At 48.3% G+C, this 21,922-nt stretch overlaps 1 protein-coding gene across 1 annotated transcript in view; it reads right to left on the minus strand.

The window, feature by feature from the left end:
* The window catches only part of LOC134342105 (EF-hand calcium-binding domain-containing protein 4B-like), a gene marked incomplete at its 3' end in the record, with an annotated part of 74,931 nt that overhangs the window by 15,244 nt on the left and 37,765 nt on the right, over positions 1–21,922 (minus strand). Inside the window, exons 9-14 of the mRNA XM_063040040.1 lie at positions 19,785–19,969; positions 18,743–18,800; positions 10,564–10,706; positions 6,608–6,638; positions 3,392–3,423; positions 489–687 (exon numbers count right to left, since the gene is read on the minus strand). Of these exons, the coding sequence (XP_062896110.1) occupies positions 489–687; positions 3,392–3,423; positions 6,608–6,638; positions 10,564–10,706; positions 18,743–18,800; positions 19,785–19,969 (648 nt within the window). The remainder of the gene's footprint in view (positions 1–488; positions 688–3,391; positions 3,424–6,607; positions 6,639–10,563; positions 10,707–18,742; positions 18,801–19,784; positions 19,970–21,922) is intronic.

The raw sequence follows: 21,922 nt of genomic DNA on the forward strand, positions 1-21,922 counted from the left end.
TCATACCCTGACTAACCAAGAAACTATCAACCTCTGCTTTAAACATACTCAGTAACCTGTCCTCCATAGCTGTCTGTGACAACAAATCCCACAGATTCACCAGTCTCTGGCTAAGGAAATGCTGCTGTAAATGGACCTCCCCCTATTCTGAGGCTGTGCCCTCTGGTGCAAGACCCCCCCCCCCCCCACTACAGGAAGCATTCTCTCCATGCCAGCTCTGTCCAGGCCTGTCAATATTCAATACATTTCAGTGAGGTCCCCCCCCACCCCCCAATTCTTCTGAGTTCCAGCGGGTACAGGCCCAGTGTGATCCAATGTTCCTTGTCCCTTTCATTTCTAGAATCATTCTTGTGAACCTCCTCTGGGCCCACCTTCAATGCCAGAACATCCTTTCTGAGGGGGTAAGGGTCCCAAAACTGTTCACAATACTCCCAGTGCAGACCGGCCAATGTCTTATAATGCCGTAGAAGCTGGCTAGTGATCCCTACCTCTGCGATGACATCGGCTGCTCCGTCTCTCCATGGGGGACCTGCCACCTCCACAAAGACAGCATCTGCAGCCATCACACTGTTCCCCTGCTCGGCAACCTCCAAGTCTTGTGTCCCGGGCTCCTGCTGCGGCAGGGGCTCCTCCTCGATGGAGATGATGCGGCTTTCGTGGACCAGGATTTCCCGGCAGGGCTGGAGGCTGACAAGAGGTTGCACCGATCAAAAACAACGGTCTAAGGGCAGCAAGTGCTTCTATCACAGGGCTGCAGCACCACACACAGAACGCTGGAGGAGCTCAGCGAGTCAGGCAGCATCTGTGGAGGGGAATAAGCAGTCGACGTTTCGGGCTGAGACCATCAGGACTGGTGAAGGGTCTTGGCTCTGTTTATCCTCCTCCATACGGCCTCTGGATTCCCAGCATCTGCAGAACCTCTTGTGTTTATTAGTTCAGTGCGACAGACCCCGATGAAGAGTCTACAGTCCCGACAAAGGTTCTCAGCCCAAAACGTCGACTATTCATTCCCCTCAACAGACGCCGACTGGCCTGTTGAGTTCCTCCAGCATTTTGTCTGTGTTCTCTGGATTTCCGGAAGCTGCCAAGTGGCTTGCGTTCATGATACCAGGGCCTGACGTGTTAAATAAAGAGGGGCAGGAGTATAAACACAGATGGTGTGTTAAAAGGCTAACCGGGTGAGCTGATTGTTGCGCTTGGAACGTCGGGAAGATGTAGCAGGGTGGATAAAGTCGATTTTCTCTCGTGGGAATAGGTGGAGTGCCAGACAGCCGAGTTCGATCCCGAGGTTGGACACTGTCTGTGGAGTTTGCATTCTCACTGTTCCCCTCCTGAGTTTTTGCCCGGGCACTCCAGTCTCATCCCACATCCCAAAGACAGGCAGCTTAACTTGTTAATTCTCACTGTTCCCCTCCTGGGTTTCCATCCGGGCACTCCAGTTCCCTCCCACATCCCAAAGACAGGCAGCTTAGCCTGTTAATTAGCCTCATGTGTAGGTCAGAATTAGAATCTGTGGGGAATGGACAAACTGTGGAAGAGAATAAAATAGAATTAACATGGGATGAATGAGGGTCAATTTTAATTTTTTTGGGGTGTTTTCTGGTGCATGATTCGTAGGGTTGGTTTTGGGGACCAAGAGGGAAGTTAGGGGATCAAGTTAGAATTTGGGGACAAGGATGAGGAGGAATTAGAGGACTGGTTTGCGTCTAGGCCTTTGCTCTGCATTCGAAGGCCAGTGACGAGTTTGTGGCAGCTGTCAGGTTGGCTGACTACTGAGTACTTTTAGTGTCCTGTCATTGGTGAGACCAGAGTTTGAGGCCTAGTTTTCAGAGTCCCATCACTGGCAAGTCTGAAGCTCAAAGCCTGGAATTTAGGCCCTCATTCATTGTCATTGCCCAGTCCTGGGTCAATACTGAAGATCAGAATCAGAATCAGTTTTATTATCACTGGCATGTGATGTGAAATTTGTTAACTTAGCAGCAGCAGTTCAATGCAATACATGATCTAGCAGAGAGAGAGAAAAAAGTAATAAATAAAATAAAACATAATAATAAATAAACAAGTAAATCAATTACGTATATTGAATAGGTTTTTAAAAATGTGCAAAAACAGAAATGCTGTATATTAGAAAAAAGTGAGGTAGTGTCCAAAGCTTCAACATCCATTTGGAAATCAGATGGCAGAGGGGAAGAAGCTATTCCTGAATCGCTGTGTGTGCCTTCAGGCTTCTGTACCTCCTACCTAATGGTAACAATGAGAAAAGGGCATGCTCTGGGTGCTGGAGGTCCTTAATAATGGATGCTTCTTTCTGAGACACTGTTCCTTGAAGACGTCCTGGGTACTTTGTAGGCTAGTACCCAAGATGGAGCTAACTAGATTTACAACCTTCTACAGCTTCTTTCGGTCCTGTGCAGTAGGCCCTCCATACCAGACAGTGATGCAGCCTGTCAGAATGCTGTCCACGGTATAACTATAGAGGTTGATAGAAGCCCAGAAGTTGATTGGGGATTCAGAACAAAGCCCGGAGGTCAATCAGGAGCCCAGAAGCTGAGGCCCAAAGGCCGGAGCCCCAAGTCTGTGAATCTCTCTGTCTGTTGAGTAAGTCGGGGCCTGCGTCTGCAAATCCACAAATCTGCTGGAGGCTGGAGGCTGAAGAAGACAGGCTACCCTGGGGCTAGGGGACTGTGTATGTGGGAGAAAGGGGATGTGTTCGGTTGTTGGTGTTTTGTTGCTTGTTGGGTCCTGTGTTGTTCTGATGAGCGTTGCGGGTGTGCGTTGTGGGCAACACTTGCGGGCTGCCCCCAGCGTACCCTTAGGCTGTGTTGGCTGTTCACACAAACGACACCTTTCACTGTGTGTGATGAATAATTCTGAACATGAATGTGAATATGTGGCTGGCCGTACATACAGACTCGGTGGGCTGAAAGGTTTGCACCCGTGTGGTACTTCTTGGTGACTCTGATAATAAGGATGCATTCTCTTCAAGATAGGTGACCCCAGACCAGAGAGACCGCTGAAACAGCGTTTCACACCAGGGCCACCTGGAACTCACTCAGCCAAAGGCTACAGGTGCCTACAGCCCGAGAGGCTAAACTGTGGGGAGAGTTATTTTCTGTCTATTGATATTGGAGGTAATGCCGCAGGAATTCTGCAGATGCTGAAAATCCAGAGCAAAACACACAAAATGCTGGAGGAACTCAACGGGTGAGGCAGCATCTGTGGAGAGGATCAAAGGTTGTGATGAAGGGTCATAGCCCAGAACGTCAACTGTTCATTTCCCTCTACAGATACCGCCTGACCTGAGGAGACACACATCAGACATCTCTGCTATTTAATGGCCAAGGCAGCTCTATTTAATGAGGAAAGTTGTCCAAGGAGATACAACACTTACTCTTCAGACTGTAGGTTCCTTGGCCTTGTGTCCTGAAAGGGAAAAAACTGATGATTATAAACTGAAAAGCAGACGATCCCCAGACCCACACTTATCTTTGCCAGTTCAGCAGACAATCCCCAATCCCTCACTGGACATCTTTCCCATTTCAGCAGACAATTCCCAGTCTCACTGGCCATCTTTGCCAGTTCAGCAGACAATACCCAGTCTCATTGGCGATCTTTCCCATTTCAGCAGACAATTTCCAGTGTCACACTCATCTTTCCCAGTTCAGCAGAGGATCACCAGGCCCTCACTTGCCATCTTTCCCACTCCAGCAGCCCCCTCCTTCCATCACTTCATTTCACTTTGGAAGGATTTAACACAAGCTCTCCAACAGCACAGTTAATCGTAGCAGAACTAGGCTAGTTAGTCCATCGAGTCTGCTCCACCATTCCATCATGGCTGATTTATTTTCCTTCTCAACCCCAGTCTCCTGCCTTCTGTCCGTATCCTTTGATGCCCTGAATAATCAAGAACCTATCAACCTCCACTTTAAATTTACTCAAAGACTTGGTTTCCACAGCTCTCCCAGTAATGAGATGTTCACTGCCCTCAAAGCCAGATCCTATTTCCTATTGCTGAGCCTTTGGTATCATCAATTGGGATGGGAGAGGTTCCGGAGGATTGGAGGGTTGCAGATGTTGTTCCTTTATTCAAGAGAAGGAGTAGAGATAGCCCAGGAAATTATAGACCAGTGAGTCTTACTTCAGTAGTTGATAAGTTGATGAAAAAGATCCTGAGAGGCAGGATTTATGAACATTGGGAGAGGCATAATATGATTCAGAATAGTCAGCATGGCTTTGTCAAAGGCAGGTCGTGCCTCACGAGCCTGATTGAACTTTTTGAGGATGTGACTAAACACATTGATGAAGGTAGAGCAATAGATGTAGTGTATATGGATTCCAGCAAGGTACTTGATAAGGTCCCCCATGCCAGGCTTATTGAGAAAGTGAGGAGGCATAGGACCCAAGGGGACATTGCTTTGCGGATCCAGAATTGGCTTGCCCACAGAATGTAAAGAGTGGTTGCAGATGCGTCATATTCTGCATGGAGGTCGGTGACCAGTGCTGTGCCTCAGGGACCCCCTTCTCTTCGTGATTTTTGTAAATGACTTGGATGACGAAGTGGAGGGATGGTTAGTAAATTTGCTGATGATACAAGGTTGAGGGTGTTGTAGATAGTGTAGAGGGTTGTCAGAAGTTACAGCGGGACATTGATAGGATGCAAAACTAAGCTGAGAAGTGGCAGATGGAGTTCAACCCAGATAAGTGTGAGGTGGTTCATTTTGGTAGGTCAAATATGATGGTAGAACATGGTATTAATGGTAAGACTCTTGGCAGTGTGGAGGATCAGAGGGATCTTGGGGTCCAAGTCCATAGGACACCCAAAGCTGCTGTGCAGGTTGACTCTGTGGTTAAGAAGGCATATGGTGTATTGGCCTTCATCAACCGTGGGATTGAGTTTAAGAGCCGAGAGTAATGTTACAGCTATATAGGACCCTGGTCAGACCACACTTGGAGTACTGTGCTCAGTTCTGGTCACCTCACTACAGGAAGGATGTGGAAACTATAGAAAGGGTGCAGAGGAGGTTTACAAGGATGTTGCCTGGATTGGGGAGCATACCTTATGAAAATAGATTGAGTGAACTTGGCCTTTTCTCCTTGGAGCGATGGAGGATGAGAGGTGACCAGATAGAGATGTGTAAGATGATGAGAGGCATTGATCATGTGGATAGTCAGAGGCTTTTTCCCAGGTCTGAAATGGCTAGCACAAGAGGGTATAGTTTTAAGGTGCTTGGAAATAGGTACAGAGGAGATGTTAGGGGTATGTTTTTTACGCAGAGAGTGGTGAGTGCGTGGAATGGGCTACCAGCAACGGTGGTGGAGGTGGATACGATAGGGTCTTTTAAGAGACTCCTGAATAGATACATGGAGCTTAGAAAAATAGAGGGCTATGGGTAACCCAAAGTAATTTCTAAAGTAAGTACATGTTCAGCAGAGGATTGTGGGCTGAAGGACTTGTATTGTGCTGAAGGTTTTCTATGTTTCTATTAGGTGCAATGCTTTCCAGCACCATCTGTAGGATCAGGGTTCAATTTCTGCCACTGTCTGTATATTCTCCTCATGACCGTGTAGGGATCCTCCCACGTTCCAAAGATAAACAGGTCAGGGTCACTGAGTTGTGGGCATGCCATGTTGGTGCCAGAAATGTGGCCACACTTGTGGGCTGCCCAGCACAATCCTCACTGATTTCACTTGACACTAACGATGAATTTCACTGTATGCTTTGATGTACATGTGACAAATAGCGCTATTCTTTAGCATCACACACAAATGCTGAAGGAATTAGCAGGTCAGGCAGCATCTATGGGGATGAATAAACAGTTGACATTTCGGGCCAAGACCCTTCATCAGGACTGAAAAGGAAGGGGGAGGGGGCGGAGAGGCCAGAATGAAAAAGTGGGGCAAGGAGAAGGAGGACAATCTGGAAGATGATAGGTGAAGCCAGGTGGGTGGAAGAGGTGAAAGGCTGGAGAGGAAGAAATCTGATAGGAGAGGAGAGGGGAACATAGGGGAAAGGAAAGGAGGAGGGGAATCAGGGGAGGTGATAGGAATGTGAGAAGAGGTAAGAGGCCAGAGTGCAGGATAAAAGAAGAAGGCGGCGGGGGGATATTTTTTACTGGAAGGAGAAACAAATATTCATACCATCAGGTTGGAGGGTCCCCAGATGGAATATAAAAGCTGTTCCTCTATCCTGAGGATGATGTCATCTTGGCCACAGACCGACATGTTTGGAATTAAAATGTATGGCTACCAGGAAGTTCAGCTTGTACCCAATGGAGTGGAGATGCTCGACGAAGTGGTCCCCCAATTTACGATGGGTCTTACCAAAGTAGAGGAGGCCACATTGGGAGCAGCAGATACAGTTCACAGGTGAAGTGTTGCCTCACCTGGAAGGACTATTTGGGGCCCTGAATGGACGTTAATATTTTACTCTTTTGCCTGCACCGTGTTAACTGGGGGGAGAGCTTTGCAGGAGCAAGGGACTTTGCTGCTTCACAGAACGAGGGCCTTTGCTGCTCGCCAGATCACTGACTATCTCTCAGAGCTGCTCTTTAAAAACACGCAGAAGGAAACTGCCCTTTGGCCCAGCTGAAACCCCCCACTTCATTACCTTCTCACTGTGCAGAGATTGGTCCCACTCTCTGTAATGAAATGAAAGACTCAGTTAGATGTGGGGAGAGGCAGTGTGGTATTGAGAGTGTCGCTGGCCACATTATCCTCACCTCATGCATTTCAGCCCCAAGAGCCTGACCAGGGTCAGGGGGTCAGAGCCTGTCCTTGGCCAATCACGTGGATGCCACAGGGAAGAGAGGGCACAGGACATGCCCTCTTCTCATAACTACAATCAGGGAGAATTGAGCACATCTACGAGGAGCACTGCCATCAGAAAGCAGCATCCATCATCAAGGACCCCCACCACACAGGCCATGCTCTCTTCTCACCACTACCATTGGGAAGGAGGCACAGGAGCCTTAAACCACCCAGTTCAGGAACCATTATTACCCCTCAACCATCAGGTTCGTGAACCAGAGTGGATAACTTTACTCGCCACAACAGTGAACTGATTCCACAACCTACAGACTCACTTTCAAGGAGTCTACATGTCTATCTACTTATTTGTATTTGCTCAGTTTGTCTCCTTTGTTTGTCAGTCTTTGTCTGTAGGTTTTCATTGGTTTTGTTGTATTGCTTTGTTCAGTTGTGAAGGCCCACAAGAAAATGAATCTCAGGGTTGTATTTGCTGACCCATAGGTACTTCAATAATAAGTTTACTTTGGATCTCAAACTTTGAGGGGCGGGGTACAGGAGCCTGATAACTCACACTCAATATTTAGGAACAGCTTCTTCCGCTCCACCATCAGATTCCTGAATGGTCCATTAACCCATGAACTCCATCTCACATTTTCACTACTTATTTGTTGAATTTTTCTTTAATTTTTAATATATTTCTTATCGTACCCCTTAGAAACTTTAATGCATTGCACACTACTACTGCTGTAAAGCAACAAATTCCAGGACATACACTCAGTGGCCACTATCAGGTGCACCCGATCACCTGTCCGTTATCAGCCAACCACGTGGCAGCAACTCAGTGTACAAAAGCATGCAGACACAGTCAAGAGGTTCACTTGTTGTTCAGACCAGACATCAGAATGGGGAAGGAATGTGATCTAAGTGATTTTGACCATGGGCATTTCTGCCCACACAACAGCTGCTGGCTGGATTTTATTTGCTTCCTGCACTATTCCCTGTAAATTCTAGAGACTGTCATGCATGAAGGTCCCAAGAGATTCTGAAATACTCAGACCATCCCAGCAATCAGCCACCAACAATCACTCCACTTGACCATTGTCTGCAAGCTTTTATGCACTGAGTTGCTGCCATGTGATTGGCTGATTAGATATCTGCGTTAATGAGCAGGTGTAGCTGATACTGTGGCCACTGAGTACATGTGTCACCATTCATTTTCTTGCAGGCATTCATAGTAGAACAAGGAAATACAATAGAATCCAAGAAAAACTACAAAGACAGACAGCAAATGTGCAAAGGGCATACTGTGAAAAAAGATAATAATAGTAATAAATGAGCAAATAACAATCTGAGAACGTGAGATGAAGAAAGCTTGAAAGTCAGTCTGTAGATTCTGGAGTCAGTTTGGTGTTGAGACGAATGGAGTTATCCGCCCCGGTTCAGGAGTCTGATGGCTGAGGGGAAGTAACTGTTCCTGAACCTGCTGGTGTGAATCCTGGGGCTTTCTCCAAATGTACTTCCTTCCAATGGCAGCAGTGAGGAGCGGGCATGGCTTGCCTGGTGAGGGTCGTTGATGATGGAGGCCGCGTTCCTGTGGCAGTGCGACGTGTAGACGTGCTCAGTGATACTTGCTGGACAACATGGACGTGACTGTCCGAGGGGTCTGACACGGACGTGACTGTCTGGGGGGTCTAACGTGGACGTGACTGACTGGGGGGTCTGACACGGACGTGACTGGCCGGGGGGTCTGACGTGGACGTGACTGGCCGGGGGGTCTGACGTGGACGTGACTGGCCGGGGGGTCTGACGTGGATGTGACTGTCCAAGGGGTCTGACACGGATGTGACTGTCCGAGGGGTCTGACACGGACGTGACTGGCCGGGGGGTCTGACGTGGACGTGACTGTCCGAGGGGTCTGACACGGACGTGACTGGCCGGGGGGTCTGACGGGGACGTGACTGTCCGAGGGGTCTGACGTGGACGTGACTGGCCGGGGGGTCTGACACGGACGTGACTGGCCGGGGGGTCTGACGTGGACGTGACTGGCCGGGGGGTCTGACGTGGACGTGACTGGCCGGGGGGTCTGACGTGGATGTGACTGTCCAAGGGGTCTGACACGGACGTGACTGTCCGAGGGGTCTGACACGGACGTGACTGGCCGGGGGGTCTGACGTGGACGTGACTGGCCGGGGGGTCTGACGTGGACGTGACTGGCCGGGGGGTCTGACACGGACGTGACTGGCCGGGGGGTCTGACGCGGACGTGACTGTCCGGGGGGTCTGACGTGGACGTGACTGTCCGGGGGGTCTGACACGGACGTGACTGGCCGGGGGGTCTGACGTGGACGTGACTGGCCGGGGGGTCTGACGTGGACGTGACTGTCCAAGGGGTCTGACGCGGACATGACTGGCCGGGGGGTCTGACGTGGACGTGACTGTCCGAGGGGTCTGACACGGACGTGACTGGCCGGGGGGTCTGACGTGGACGTGACTGGCCGGGGGGTCTGACGTGGATGTGACTGTCCAAGGGGTCTGACACGGATGTGACTGTCCGAGGGGTCTGACACGGACGTGACTGGCCGGGGGGTCTGACGTGGACGTGACTGACCGGGGGGTCTGACATGGACGTGACTGTCCGAGGGGTCTGACACGGACGTGACTGGCTGGGGGGTCTGACGTGGACGTGACTGGCCGGGGGGTCTGACGTGGATGTGACTGTCCAAGGGGTCTGACACGGATGTGACTGTCCGAGGGGTCTGACACGGACGTGACTGGCCGGGGGGTCTGACACGGACGTGACTGGCCGGGGGGTCTGACGTGGACGTGACTGGCTGGGGGGTCTGACGTGGACGTGACTGACCGGGGGGTCTGACATGGACGTGACTGGCCGGGGGGTCTGACGTGGACGTGACTGTCCGAGGGGTCTGACGTGGACGTGACTGGCCGGGGGGTCTGACACGGACGTGACTGGCTGGGGGGTCTGACGTGGACGTGACTGGCCGGGGGGTCTGACGTGGACGTGACTGACCGGGGGGTCTGACGCGGATGTGACTGTCCAAGGGGTCTGACGCGGATGTGACTGTCTGGGGGGTCTAACGTGGACGTGACTGACTGGGGGGTCTGACGTGGATGTGACTGTCCGAGGGGTCTGACGGGGACGTACTGACCGAGGGGCTCTGACGTGAAGTATTGTCAGTGATTATATTTCATTATGAGTTTGAAGAGAATTGGTATGTCCCTAAAGACTTGCTAATCTCTGCAGATTACCATGGACAGCATTCTAACTGGTTGCATCACCGTCTGGTATGGAGGGGCCACCCCACAGGATGGGAAAAAGCTGCAAGTGTTGCACCTTAGCCGGTTCCATCGTGGACACTGGTCGCACCAGCATCGAGCACATCTTCGAAAAGCAACGCCTCAAAAAGGTGGCATGCATCATCAATGGCCCCATCACCCAGGACATGCCCTCTTCTCATTGGCACCATCAGGGAGGAGGGACAGGAACCTGAAGGCACACACTCTATGCTTTAGAAATAATTTCTTCCCCTCTGCCATCAGATTTCCAAACGATCCATATTATTATTCTTTGGTTTTGCATTATTTATTTATTTTGCTATTTACTGTAATCTTTATATATTTGCTCTGTAGTGCTGCACAAAGCAGTCAATTCCATGCCATAAAAGGCAATGTGATCAACTCATCTCTGATACTCTGCAGTGTTTACATGAACTTTGAAACATACGTGTCATGTGGGGAGAGTATATCTGTGTGTGTAGTCGAGGCACCAAGTGTGAGCTGTGCGTGTGTGGACTAGAACCTGTGTCGATCCCGAGCCTCCTCCAGTTCCCGTTGGATCCCCTCCAGCCGCGACTCCATCTCCCAATTCAGCACTTTGAGCTGCTCGTTCTCAGCGCTGGTCTCCTCCTGTTGACCACGCAGAGACTCGATCTCCGCCTGGAGCTGGGGGGTGGAGGGAGGGGAAACACAGCAATAAAGGTGATAAGAAATAGATCAAGTTAGAAACGTAGAAAGCCTACAGCACAATACAGGCCCCTCGGCCCACAAAGCTGTGCCGAACATGCCCTTACCTTAGAAATTACCTAGGGTGACCCAGAGCCCTTTATTTTACTAAGTTACTTACCATTTACCTCAGAACTTGTACAGGCTCCAGGAAGGAATTCCCCTTCCATGTATTTGATCTCTTTGTTCTGAGAATGAGCAAACATCCTGGCAGCAGATTCATGGAACATAGTACATAGAACACAGACCGGGGAACAGTAAAGACACAGAGAGACAATATATACACACATACAGATAGAACACAGACCGGGGAACAGTACAGACACAGAGAGACCATATGCACACACACATACAGATAGAACACAGACCGGGGAACAGTACAGACACAGAGAGCCCATATACACACACATACAGATAGAACACAGACCAGGGAACAGTACAGACACAGAGAGCCCATAGGCACACACACATACAGACACAGAGTGTCCATACACACACTCCAGAAAAGGCTCCCTTTTTTCCCACTCTTTGTCTCCTGCCAATCAGCCAATCCTCTATCCAAGCTGGTATCATTCTTCTAATATCACAGGGTCTTATCTTGTTAAGCAACCTCATGTGCAACACATTGTCAAAGGTCTTCCGAAAATCCTAGGACACAATATTTACAGATTCTCCTCTGCCTATCCTGCTTGTTACTTCTTCATAAAATTTCATCAGCGTGTCAGGCAAGATTTCCCCTTAAGGAAACCATGCTAACTTTGGACTATGTTATCATGTGCCTCCAAGTACCCTGAAATCTCATCCTTAATAATCGACTCCAAAGTCTTTCCAACCACTGGATTCAGGCTAACTGCCCTTAATTCCCTTTCTTATGCTTCCCTCCCCAGCTCTTTAATTCCCTTTACTCCACTGCAGTACAGATATATCTGACTTTTGTTTCTTCCTCCCAAATTGCAGGGTGAATTCTGTCATAATATGATAACTGACTTCTAAGAGTTCCTTTACCTTAAGCTCTCTAATCAAATCCACTTCATTACACAGCACTCAATCCAGAATGGCCTTTCCCCTGGTGGGCTCACCCACAAGCTGCTCTAAAAAGCCATCTCATAGACACTCAACAAATTCACTCTCCTGGGATCCAGCACCAACCCAATTTTCCTGATCTACAGTGCTGGTAAGAATTGGAGGAGATGGCAGTTGAATGCGTGGCTGAGGAGTTGGTGCAGGGAGCAGGGTTTTAGATTTTTGGATCATTGGGATCTCTTCTGGGGAAGGTGGGACCTGTACAGATTGGATGGGTTGCACCTGAACTCGAGGGGGAGAAATATCCTTGCAGGTAGGTTTGCTAGCATGGTTCGGGAGGGTTTAAACTAATTTGCGAGGGGGATGGGACCCAGAGCGATAGAGCAGTGAAAGAAGTGCATGGAGTAAAGCCAGATCTAACATATAGAGAGGCTTTGAGGAAAGAGAAGCAGAATAAACGGTGTAAAGACAGTAAGGTAGAAGGGCTGAAATGTGTGTACCTCAATGCAAGAAGCATCAGGAAAAAAGGTGATGAACTGAGAGCTTGGATACATACATGGAATTATGATGTAGTGGCCATTACAGAGACTTGGCTGGCACCAGGGCAGGAATGGATTCTCAATATTCCTGGATTTCAGTGTTTTAAAAGGGATAGAGAGGGTGGAAAAAGGGGAAGAGGGGTGGCATTACTGGTCAGGGATATTATTACAGCTACAGAAAGGGTGGGTAATGTAGCAGGATCCTCCTTTGAGTCAGTATGGGTGGAAGTCAGGAAGAGGAAAAGAGCGGTTACTCTACTAGGGGTATTCTATAGGCCCCCTGGTAGCAACAGAGATACAGAGGAGCACATTGGGAGGCAGATTTTGGAAAGGTGCAAAATTAACAAGGCTGTTATCATGGGTGACTTTAACTTCCCTATTATTGATTGGCACCTGATTAGTTCCAAGGGTTTAGATGGGGCAGAGTTTGTTAAGTGTGTCCAGGATAGATTCCTGTCACAGTATGTGGACAGGCCGACCAGGGGAAATGCCATACTAGATCTAGTACTAGGTAATGAACCAGGTCAGGTCACAGATCTCTCAGTGGGTGAGCATCTGGGGGACAGTGACCACCGCTCCCTGGCCTTTAGCATTATCATGGAAAAGGATAGAATCAGAGAGGACAGGAAAATTTTTAATTGGGGAAAGGCAAATTATGAGGCTATAAGGCTAGAACTTGCAGGTGTGAATTGGGATGATGTTTTTGCAGGGAAATGTACTATGGACATGTGGTCGATGATTAGAGATCTCTTGCGGGATGTTAGGGATAAATTTGTCCTGGTGAGGAAGGTAAAGAATGGTAGGGTGAAGGAACCATGGGTGACAAGTGAGGTGGAAAATCTAGTCAGGTGGAAGAAGGCAGCATACATGAGGTTTAGGAAGCAAGGATCAGATGGGTCTATTGAGGAATATAGGGAAGCAAGAAAAGAGCTTAAGAAGGGGTTGAGAAGAGCAAGAAGGGGGCATGAGAAGGCCTTGGCGAGTAGGGTAAAGGAAAACCCCAAGGCATTCTTCAATTATGTGAAGAAAAAAAGGATGACAGGAGTGAAGGTAGGACCGATTAGAGATAAAGGTGGGAAGATGTGCCTGGAGGCTGTGGAAGTGAGCGAGGTCCTCAATGAATACTTCTCTTCGGTATTCACCAATGAGAGGGAACTTGATGATGGTGAGGACAATATGAGTGAGGTTGATGTTCTGGAGCATGTTGATATTAAGGGAGAGGAGGTGTTGGAGTTGTTAAAATACATTAGGACAGATAAGTCCCCAGAGCTTGACGGAATATTCCCCAGGCTGCTCCACGAGGTGAGAGAAGAGATTGCTGAGCCTCTGGCTAGGATCTTTATGTCCTCGTTGTCCACGGGAATGGTACCGGAGGATTGGAGGGAGGTGAATGTTGTCCCCTTTTTCAAAAAAGGTAGTAGGGATGGTCCGGGTAATTATAGACCAGTGAGCCTTACGTCTGTGGTGGGAAAGCTGTTGGAAAGGATTCTTAGAGATAGGGTCTATAGGCATTTAGAGAATCATGGTCTGATCAGGGACAGTCAGCATGGCTTTGTGAAGGGCAGATCGTGTCTAACAAGCCTGAGAGAGTTCTTTGAGGAGGTGACCAGGCATATAGATGAGGGTAGTGCAGTGGATGTGATCTATATGGATTTTAGTAAGGCATTTGACAAGTTTCCACACGGTAGGCTTATTCAGAAAGTTAGAAGGCATGGGATCCAGGGAAGTTTGGCCAGGTGGATTCAGAATTGGCTTGCCTGCAGAAGGCAGAGGGTGGTGGTGGAGGGAGTACATTCAGATTGGAGGATTGTGACTAGTGGTGTCCCACAAGGATCTGTTCTGGGACCTCTACTTTTCGTGATTTTTATTAATGACCTGAATGTGGGGGTAGAAGGATGGGTTGGCAAGTTTGCAGATGACACAAAGGTTGGTGGTGTTGTAGATAGTGTAGAGGACTGTCAAAGATTGCAGAGAGACATTGATAGGAAGCAGAAGTGGGCTGAGAAGTGGCAGATAGAGTTCAACCCAGAGAAGTGTGAGGTGGTACACTTAGGAAGGACAAACTCCAAGGCAGAGTACAAAGTAAATGGCAGGATACTTGGTAGTGTGGAGGAGCAGAGGGATCTCAGGGTACATGTCCACAGATCCCTGAAAGTTTCCTCACAGGTGGATAGCGTAGTTAAGAAAGCTTATGGGGTGTTAGCTTTCATAAGTCGAGGGATAGAGTTTAAGAGTCGCGATGTAATGATGCAGCTCTATAAAACACTGGTTAGGCCACACTTGGAGTACTGTGTCCAGTTCTGGTCACCTCACTATAGGAAGGATGTGGAAGCATTGGAAAGGGTCCAGAGGAGATTTAACAGGATGCTGCCTGGTTTAGAAAGTATGCATTATGATCAGAGGTTAAGGGAGCTAGGGCTTTACTCCTTGGAGAGAAGGAGGATGAGAGGAGACATGATAGAGGTGTACAAGATAATAAGAGGAATAGATAGAGTGGATAGCCAGCGCCTCTTCCCCAGGGCACCACTGCTCAGTATAAGAGAACATGGCTTTAAGGTAAGGGGTGGGAAGTTCAAGGGGGATATTAGAGGAAGGTTTTTTACTCAGAGAGTGGTTGGTGTGTGGAATGCACTGCCTGAGTCAGTGGTGGAGGCAGATACACTAGTGAAGTTTAAGAGACTACTAGACAGGTATGTGGAGGAATTTAAGGTGAGGCGTTATATGGGAGGCAGGGTTTGAGGGTTGGCACAACATTGTGGGCCGAAGGGCCTGTACTGTGCTGTACTATTCTATGTTCTATGTTCTATGTTCTACTTGCATACTGAAATCCCCCCTGACTATCGTAACATTGTCCTTTTGACATGCATTTTCTAAATCCTATTGTAATTAGTAGCCTACATCTTAGCCACTGCTCGGAGGGCTGTATGTAATGAGTGCCACGTTTTCCACCCTTACCTTAACTCTACCAACAAGGATTCTGCATCTTCTGATCCTGTGTCACCTCTTTCTAAGATTTGATTTCATTTTTTTCCAATAGAGCCATCCTATCCTCTCTGGCTTCCTGCCCTTTCAATACAATGTGTATCCTTGGATGTTAAGCTCCCAAGTATAATCTTCTTTCAGCCACGACTCAGTGGTGCCCACAATGTCATACCTGCCAATCTCTAACTGCACTACAAGGTCATCTGCCTTATTTCAAAATACTGCATGCATTTAAATGTCACACATTCAGTCCTGCATACATGACGTTTTCAGTTTTGTCCCCCTTTAAAATTGCAGCCCATCCCACTGACTGCAGTTTTGCCCCATCATCTGCTTGTCCTTCCTGACAGTCTCACTACACACTGCCTCTACCTGTATACCAACTTCCCCATCCTCAGGCCTGTCACCCTGCTTCCCATCTCCCTGTCACTGGTCCAATATGGGAAATGGGATAATGGAGTTAGCACAGGGAAACAACGCGGTCTCCAGGGATGGGACGGGTGTCAGGAGCTTGTTTTGTGATGCCGGGGGATCTTGGGCTCCATCCCTTAAAGATGCTGTGCAAGCTGATCAGGTGTTTAAGAAGGTGTGTGGTCTGTTGGCCTTCGTTAGTTGGGGGACTGAGTTCAAGAGCCATGAGGTAATGTTGTAGCTCTGTAAAACCCTGGTTAGGTCACACTTGGAATATTGTTCCGTTCTGATCACCTCATTATAGGAAGGATGAGGAAGCTTTAGAGAGAGTGCAGAGGAGATTTATCAGGATTCCTTCCCGAACTGGAGAACATGACTTACCAGGACAAGTTGAATAAGTTCGGGCTTTCCTCTTTGGAGTGATGGAGGATGAGAGGTAACTTGATAAAGGTGAAGAAGATCATAGGAAACACAGACTGAGTGGACAGCCAGCCATTTTCCCGGGGTGGAAATGGCTAATAGGAGAGGCCATAATTTTAAGGTGATTGGAGGAAAGTATAGGGGGATGTCTGAAGTAAGTTTTTCACCCAGGGAGTGGTGTGTGTGTGTGTGTAGAGCACTCTGCCAGGGTTGGTGGTAGAGGCAGATACATTAGGGACATTTAAGTGATTCATAGGTATGCACATGGATGGTAGAAAAATGGATGACCTAGTGAGATGGTAAGGCTAGATTAATTGTTGAGTAGGTTAAAATGTCAGCACATTGTGGGCCAAAGGGCCAGTACTGTGCAATAGTGTTCCCATTCTCTGTTGTTCAATACGCTATTCCTGCACAGATCCCCATACTCCCACTCCCCTACACGCTGGGGAGTTTACAGCGGCCATTAACTTACCAACCTGCACAGAATCGGGATGTGAGAGGAAGTCTAGCGCCTGGAGGAGACACATGTTGTCATGGGAAGAACGTACAAACTCCACATAGAACAGCACCGGAGTTGTTTCCACTCCACTTCCTACAAACTCACTTTCAACCACCTGCAACACTGTCATTTTTTAAATTATTCGCACGATTTGTCTTCATTTCCACATTGGTTGTTTTTCCATCGCTATCTATGTGCAGATTTTCATAAGTTCACTTTTATGTCCTTATTTTCCTGTAGAAGCCTGCAAGGTTAGGAGTGGCACAGTAGTGTAGTAGTCAGCATAAATTCAATACAGGCCAGTGTCTGTAAGGGGTCCTTACGTTCTCCCTGTGTCCGTGTGGTATTACAGTGAGAGTGACCCGGTACAATTCCCGTCACTCTCTGTAAGGGGTCCGTACATTCTCCCTGTGTCCGTGTGGTGTGACAGTGAAAGTGACCCGGTACAAATTCCTGTCACTCTCCGTAAGGGGTTTGTACGTTCTCCCTGTGTCCGTGTGGTGTGACAGTGAAAGTGACCCGGTACAAATTCCTGTCACTCTCCGTAAGGGGTTTGTACGTTCTCCCTGTGTCCGTGTGGTATTACAGTGACAGTGACAGGGGTACAATTCCCGTCACTCTCCGTAAGGAGTTTGTACATTCTCCCTGTGTCCGTGTGGTATTACAGTGAAAGTGACCCGGTACAATTCCTGTCACTCTCCGTAAGGAGTTTGTACGTTCTCCCTGTGTCCATGTGGTATTACAGTGACAGTGACCCAGTACAACTCCCGTCACTCTCTGTAAGGGGTCCGTACATTCTGCCTGTGTCCGTGTGCTGTGACAGTGAGAGTGACACAGTACAAATCCCGTCACTCTCCGTACGTTCTCCCTGTGTCAGTGTGGGTTTCCAAGTGCTCCGGTTTGTTCCCGCATTCCAAAGATGTACAGGTTAGTAGGTTAATTTGTCTTGTGGGTATAATTGGGCTCATTGTCCCAGAACGCCCTGTTACCATGCTGTGTCTCTGAATAATATACAAGAAAATGAATCTCAGGGTAGTATTTAGTGACATATAGCTACTCTGATAATAAATCTACATTGACTTTGACTTTGACTGGAGTTCAGGTTTGAACCCAGGTCTCTGGAGCTGTGTGAAGTGACAGCTCTAACAGATTCACCACTGACTGTGGTCTCGATTCCGGCTCTCTCCACAATCATGACTATGTGACCTTTCACCCTTTCACCTTTGACCCTTAACCCATGACCTCTAGCTCTAGTCTCACACAACCTCAGTGGAAAAAAAGCCTGCTTCTATTTACCTTATCAATGCCCCTCAGAATTTTATGTACATCTATCAAATCTCCCCTCAATATAATGCATATGTGAAGATAAATTTGGAATTTATACACCTGCCCCACCTTTGGATACATCCAGATGAGCCTCTAACAATCAATCTCTCCACCGTGCTGTTTCACACCGTGAATAAAGACCCTCTTGTGCTCTCACAGTGTGGTTTAGCTCTGGAGTTCACCTTGGACGGGCAGTGAATGTGAATGTTGTGCCTCTTTCCCAGACCAGACCTACTAAGTTCAAGTTGAAGTTTAATTGTCATTTAAGCGTACACACGTGTACAGGGAAATGAAACATTGTTCATCTCGGGCCAAGATGTAAAACAAAGCACAAACAGCCACACACAGCACATATAGTTACAATCCAGCACATACAGTCACAGAATACTATCAGCATAAATCCCTGAGTGGCATGGCCTAAAGATTGATGGTTTATGGGATTTTGTACTGGAGCCATGTTTCTGCAAGGACAAGGACACAGCAGTTCCTCATCTCCCCCTGGGCCAGCTGCAGACTAAGGTAATCCAGTTTGTCTTCCAGGGAGTGAACCCTGGAGAGAAGCAGCGATGGGAGTGCTGGCCTGCACAGATTCCAGTGAACCTGCCGCATCCCTGTTCTCTCCCATCCCACCTCCGGTGCCTCCTCCCCGGGTAGCTGCAGCATGCACCTCTGCACGATGAGGGCCAGGTCCGCACAACAACCTGAGGGTCCCCAGCTCCTCTGCCATTAGTCTCATCAATCATCCAGACTGAGAGTATTCTGTATTCCCTTATTACCTGCTGAACAGCTTCTCCCAAGCGTACTTCCTCTCCGCTAGGAGATTGGTTCCACTCTCTGCAACAGATAGAGAGTATCAGTGATAATGTCAGAAGGAAATTTTACAAGTTTTCCCCACTCCTCTGTGCGTCCGTTTCAAGTCCCTGTTCTACAGGAGCGCGATGTCTTTCTGCATCTGGATCTATCTGTACACACCGTCCCTGTACACTGTGTACTGTCTATGGCAGGCGGTACAGTGGCATAGCCGTTAGCATAATGTTATTACAGCACCAGCGATTACTGATCAGGGTTCAATTCCCGCCACTGTCCGTAAGGAGTTTCTACATTCTCCCTGTGACCAAGTGGGTTTCCTCCGGGTGCTCTGGTTTCCTCCCACAGTCCAAAGATATACTGGTTAGGGTTAGTGAGTTGAGGGTGCTGGAAGCATGGTGACAATCATGGGCTCTCCTCCAGCACAGTCCTCGCTGATCTGATTTGTTTTAATGTACATGTGACAAATAAAGATAAATAGTAGGAGAGCCTAGGACCGGAGACACAGCCTCAGAATACAAAAGTGTCCCTTTGGAACAGAGATGACAAGGGATTTCTTCAGGCAGAGGGTGGGGAATCTATGGAATTTATTGCCACATTCAGCAATGGTGGCCAAGGCATTGGGTATACTGTATTTAAAATGGAGTTCTTGATTAATCAGGACGTTAACATTTACAGGGAGAGGGCAAGAGAATGGGGTTGGGAGGGGCAATAAATCAGACTGAATGGCCTAATTCTGCTCCTATGCTGTATGGGATACATTAGTATGTTAGGTTTACACATTGTACACAGGGCATGGTGTATGGTATGTGTACATTGTGTGGCATGCGTGCATCTACAACATGTGCACAGATCGAAGGGTAAATGCACAGTGCAGTGTTGAACAATATCTTTCAGATTTCTCTCCTATTTTCTTACAACGTAGGAGGTCACACAAGTCCAGTCTGTGGCAGCTTCAAGCACAGTCCCAGCTGTCCCAATGTCCTGTGTAGTTCCTTAGAGATCCCTCACCCTTCCTTCTCCTCCTGGTGAGCTGCTTCCTCCTGGAGGGTGACCAGCCGATCCTGAGCCTCCTGCAGCTCCTGTTGGATCCCCTCCAGCCGCGTCTCCATCTCCTGATTGGTCACTTTGAGCTGCTGGTTCTCAGCGCTGGTCTCCTCCTGTTGACCGCGCAGGGACTCGATCTCCGCCTGGAGCTGGAGGGGAAACAGGTACGCTTATGATTGCAACCTGGAGATGTCCTTCCTACTTGGATAAGTCTCTTTTATTTTATTTGTCTTAGCGCTGAGCCAACGTCCTATCTTCAATGTTATGCTTTTGTTCATAGTGTTTGATTATTTGTTAATAAGCCTGCATTGTCCCTATCTTTGTACAATATTCTCAACCCCTGTGTACTCTGTACCACCATGTAGCCTGGAGGCAGAACTTGAAGCTCTGTGCTTTGATCCATTGTTCCAACATCGCACCAGATCAGGGCCATATTCACGCCAGAATAATCATTGATTACCACTTCATGCTTCAGACTTGTCCAATCACCTTCAAACAGAGGTAGACAGGCAGAGGCGCGCACACACACACACACACACACACACACGGAGTTTTGGGCCCCTTATCTCAGACAGGATGTCTTGGCATTGGAGAAGGTGCAGAGGAGATTCAATAGAATGATCCCGGGAATGAAAGGGTTAACTTAAGATGAGCATTTGATAGCTCTGGGCTGTGCTCGCTGGAGTTTAGAACAATGAGGGTGGGGGTGGATCTTACTGAAGCCTATTGAATATTGAAAGACCTAGATAGAGTGGATGTGGAGAGGATGTTTCTTGTAATGGGGGAATCTAGGGATCAGATGACACAGCCTCAGAATAAAGGGACGTCCATTTGAAACAGAGATGAGAAGGAATGTCTTTGGCTAGAGGGTGATGAATCTGTGGAATTCATTGCCACAGACAGCTGTAAAGGCCAGTTGATTGGGTATGTTTAAGGCAGAGGTTGATATCAGCTATAATGGAATGACAGAGCAGATTCGATGGGGCGAATGGCCTTTTCTACTTCCAGACACACAAAATACGGTGCCTATCTGCACATTCCCTTTCCAGTTACCCTATTGCACATTAATCGCATGTCCTCTCACAGAGGTGTGGATAGGTAGGTTACCTGGCCCATGTAAATGAGGTGAGAGTTGGGAGAAATGGAAGTGGGTAGATGGCAAGTCAATGGGCAAGAGAAGAACAGATGATAGTGATGTCCGTTTGAACAGGGCTGAGGGAATATGTCCAAGAGCTGGCATAGGCCAAGGGGTCATAGAGTCAAAGAACCATACATCACAGAAACAGGCCCTTCAGCCCATCTAGTCCATGGTGAACTGTTGCTCTGTCTCAGCCTATCAACCTGCAACTGCACCTTAAACCTGTATATCCCTCCCATCCACGTACAGTCAGAGTCATACATCACTGCAGCACAGAAACAGGCCTTTCGGCCCATCTAGTCTGTGCTGAACTGTCATTCTGCCTAGTCCCTTCGACCTGCACCCAGACCATAGCCCTCATACCCCTCCCATCCATGTATCACTCCAAACTTCTCTTAAATGTTGAAATCAAACCTTTATCCACCACTTGTGCAGGCAGCTCATTCCACACTGCCACGACCCTCTGAGTGAAGAAGTTTCCCCCTCAGGTTCCCCTTAAACATTTCACCTTTCACCCTTAACCTATGACCTCTAGTTCTAGTCTCACCCAACCTCAGTGGAAAAAGCCCTACCTAAACCCCTCCTAATTTTTTATACCTCTATCTAATCTCTCCTCATTCTCCTACACTCTGGAGAATGAAGTCCTGACCTATTCAACCATCCCATATAACTCAGGTCCACAAGTGAAATGCTCTCACCCTTGTGGCCACATATTTGCAGCCCGCACGTGCTTGCAGCCTGGTGTGTGCGTGCTCACACATGGAACATGGGTGAGGTGGCCAATCAACGTCGTGCGACCCGAGAAACAGAGGGCGCAAAGACTAGAAATACCCACTATGTCAGGCAGAAAGAGCATCGCACACAAAATGCTGGAGGAAGTCAGCCAGTCAGGCAACATCTGTGGAGGGGAATGAACAGTTGATGTTTTGGACCCAGACCCAGGTCCTGATGAAACATTATTCTT

This window comes from Mobula hypostoma, unplaced genomic scaffold (genome assembly GCF_963921235.1).
Source record: "Mobula hypostoma unplaced genomic scaffold, sMobHyp1.1 scaffold_169, whole genome shotgun sequence".
Lineage (NCBI taxonomy): Eukaryota > Metazoa > Chordata > Chondrichthyes > Myliobatiformes > Myliobatidae > Mobula > Mobula hypostoma.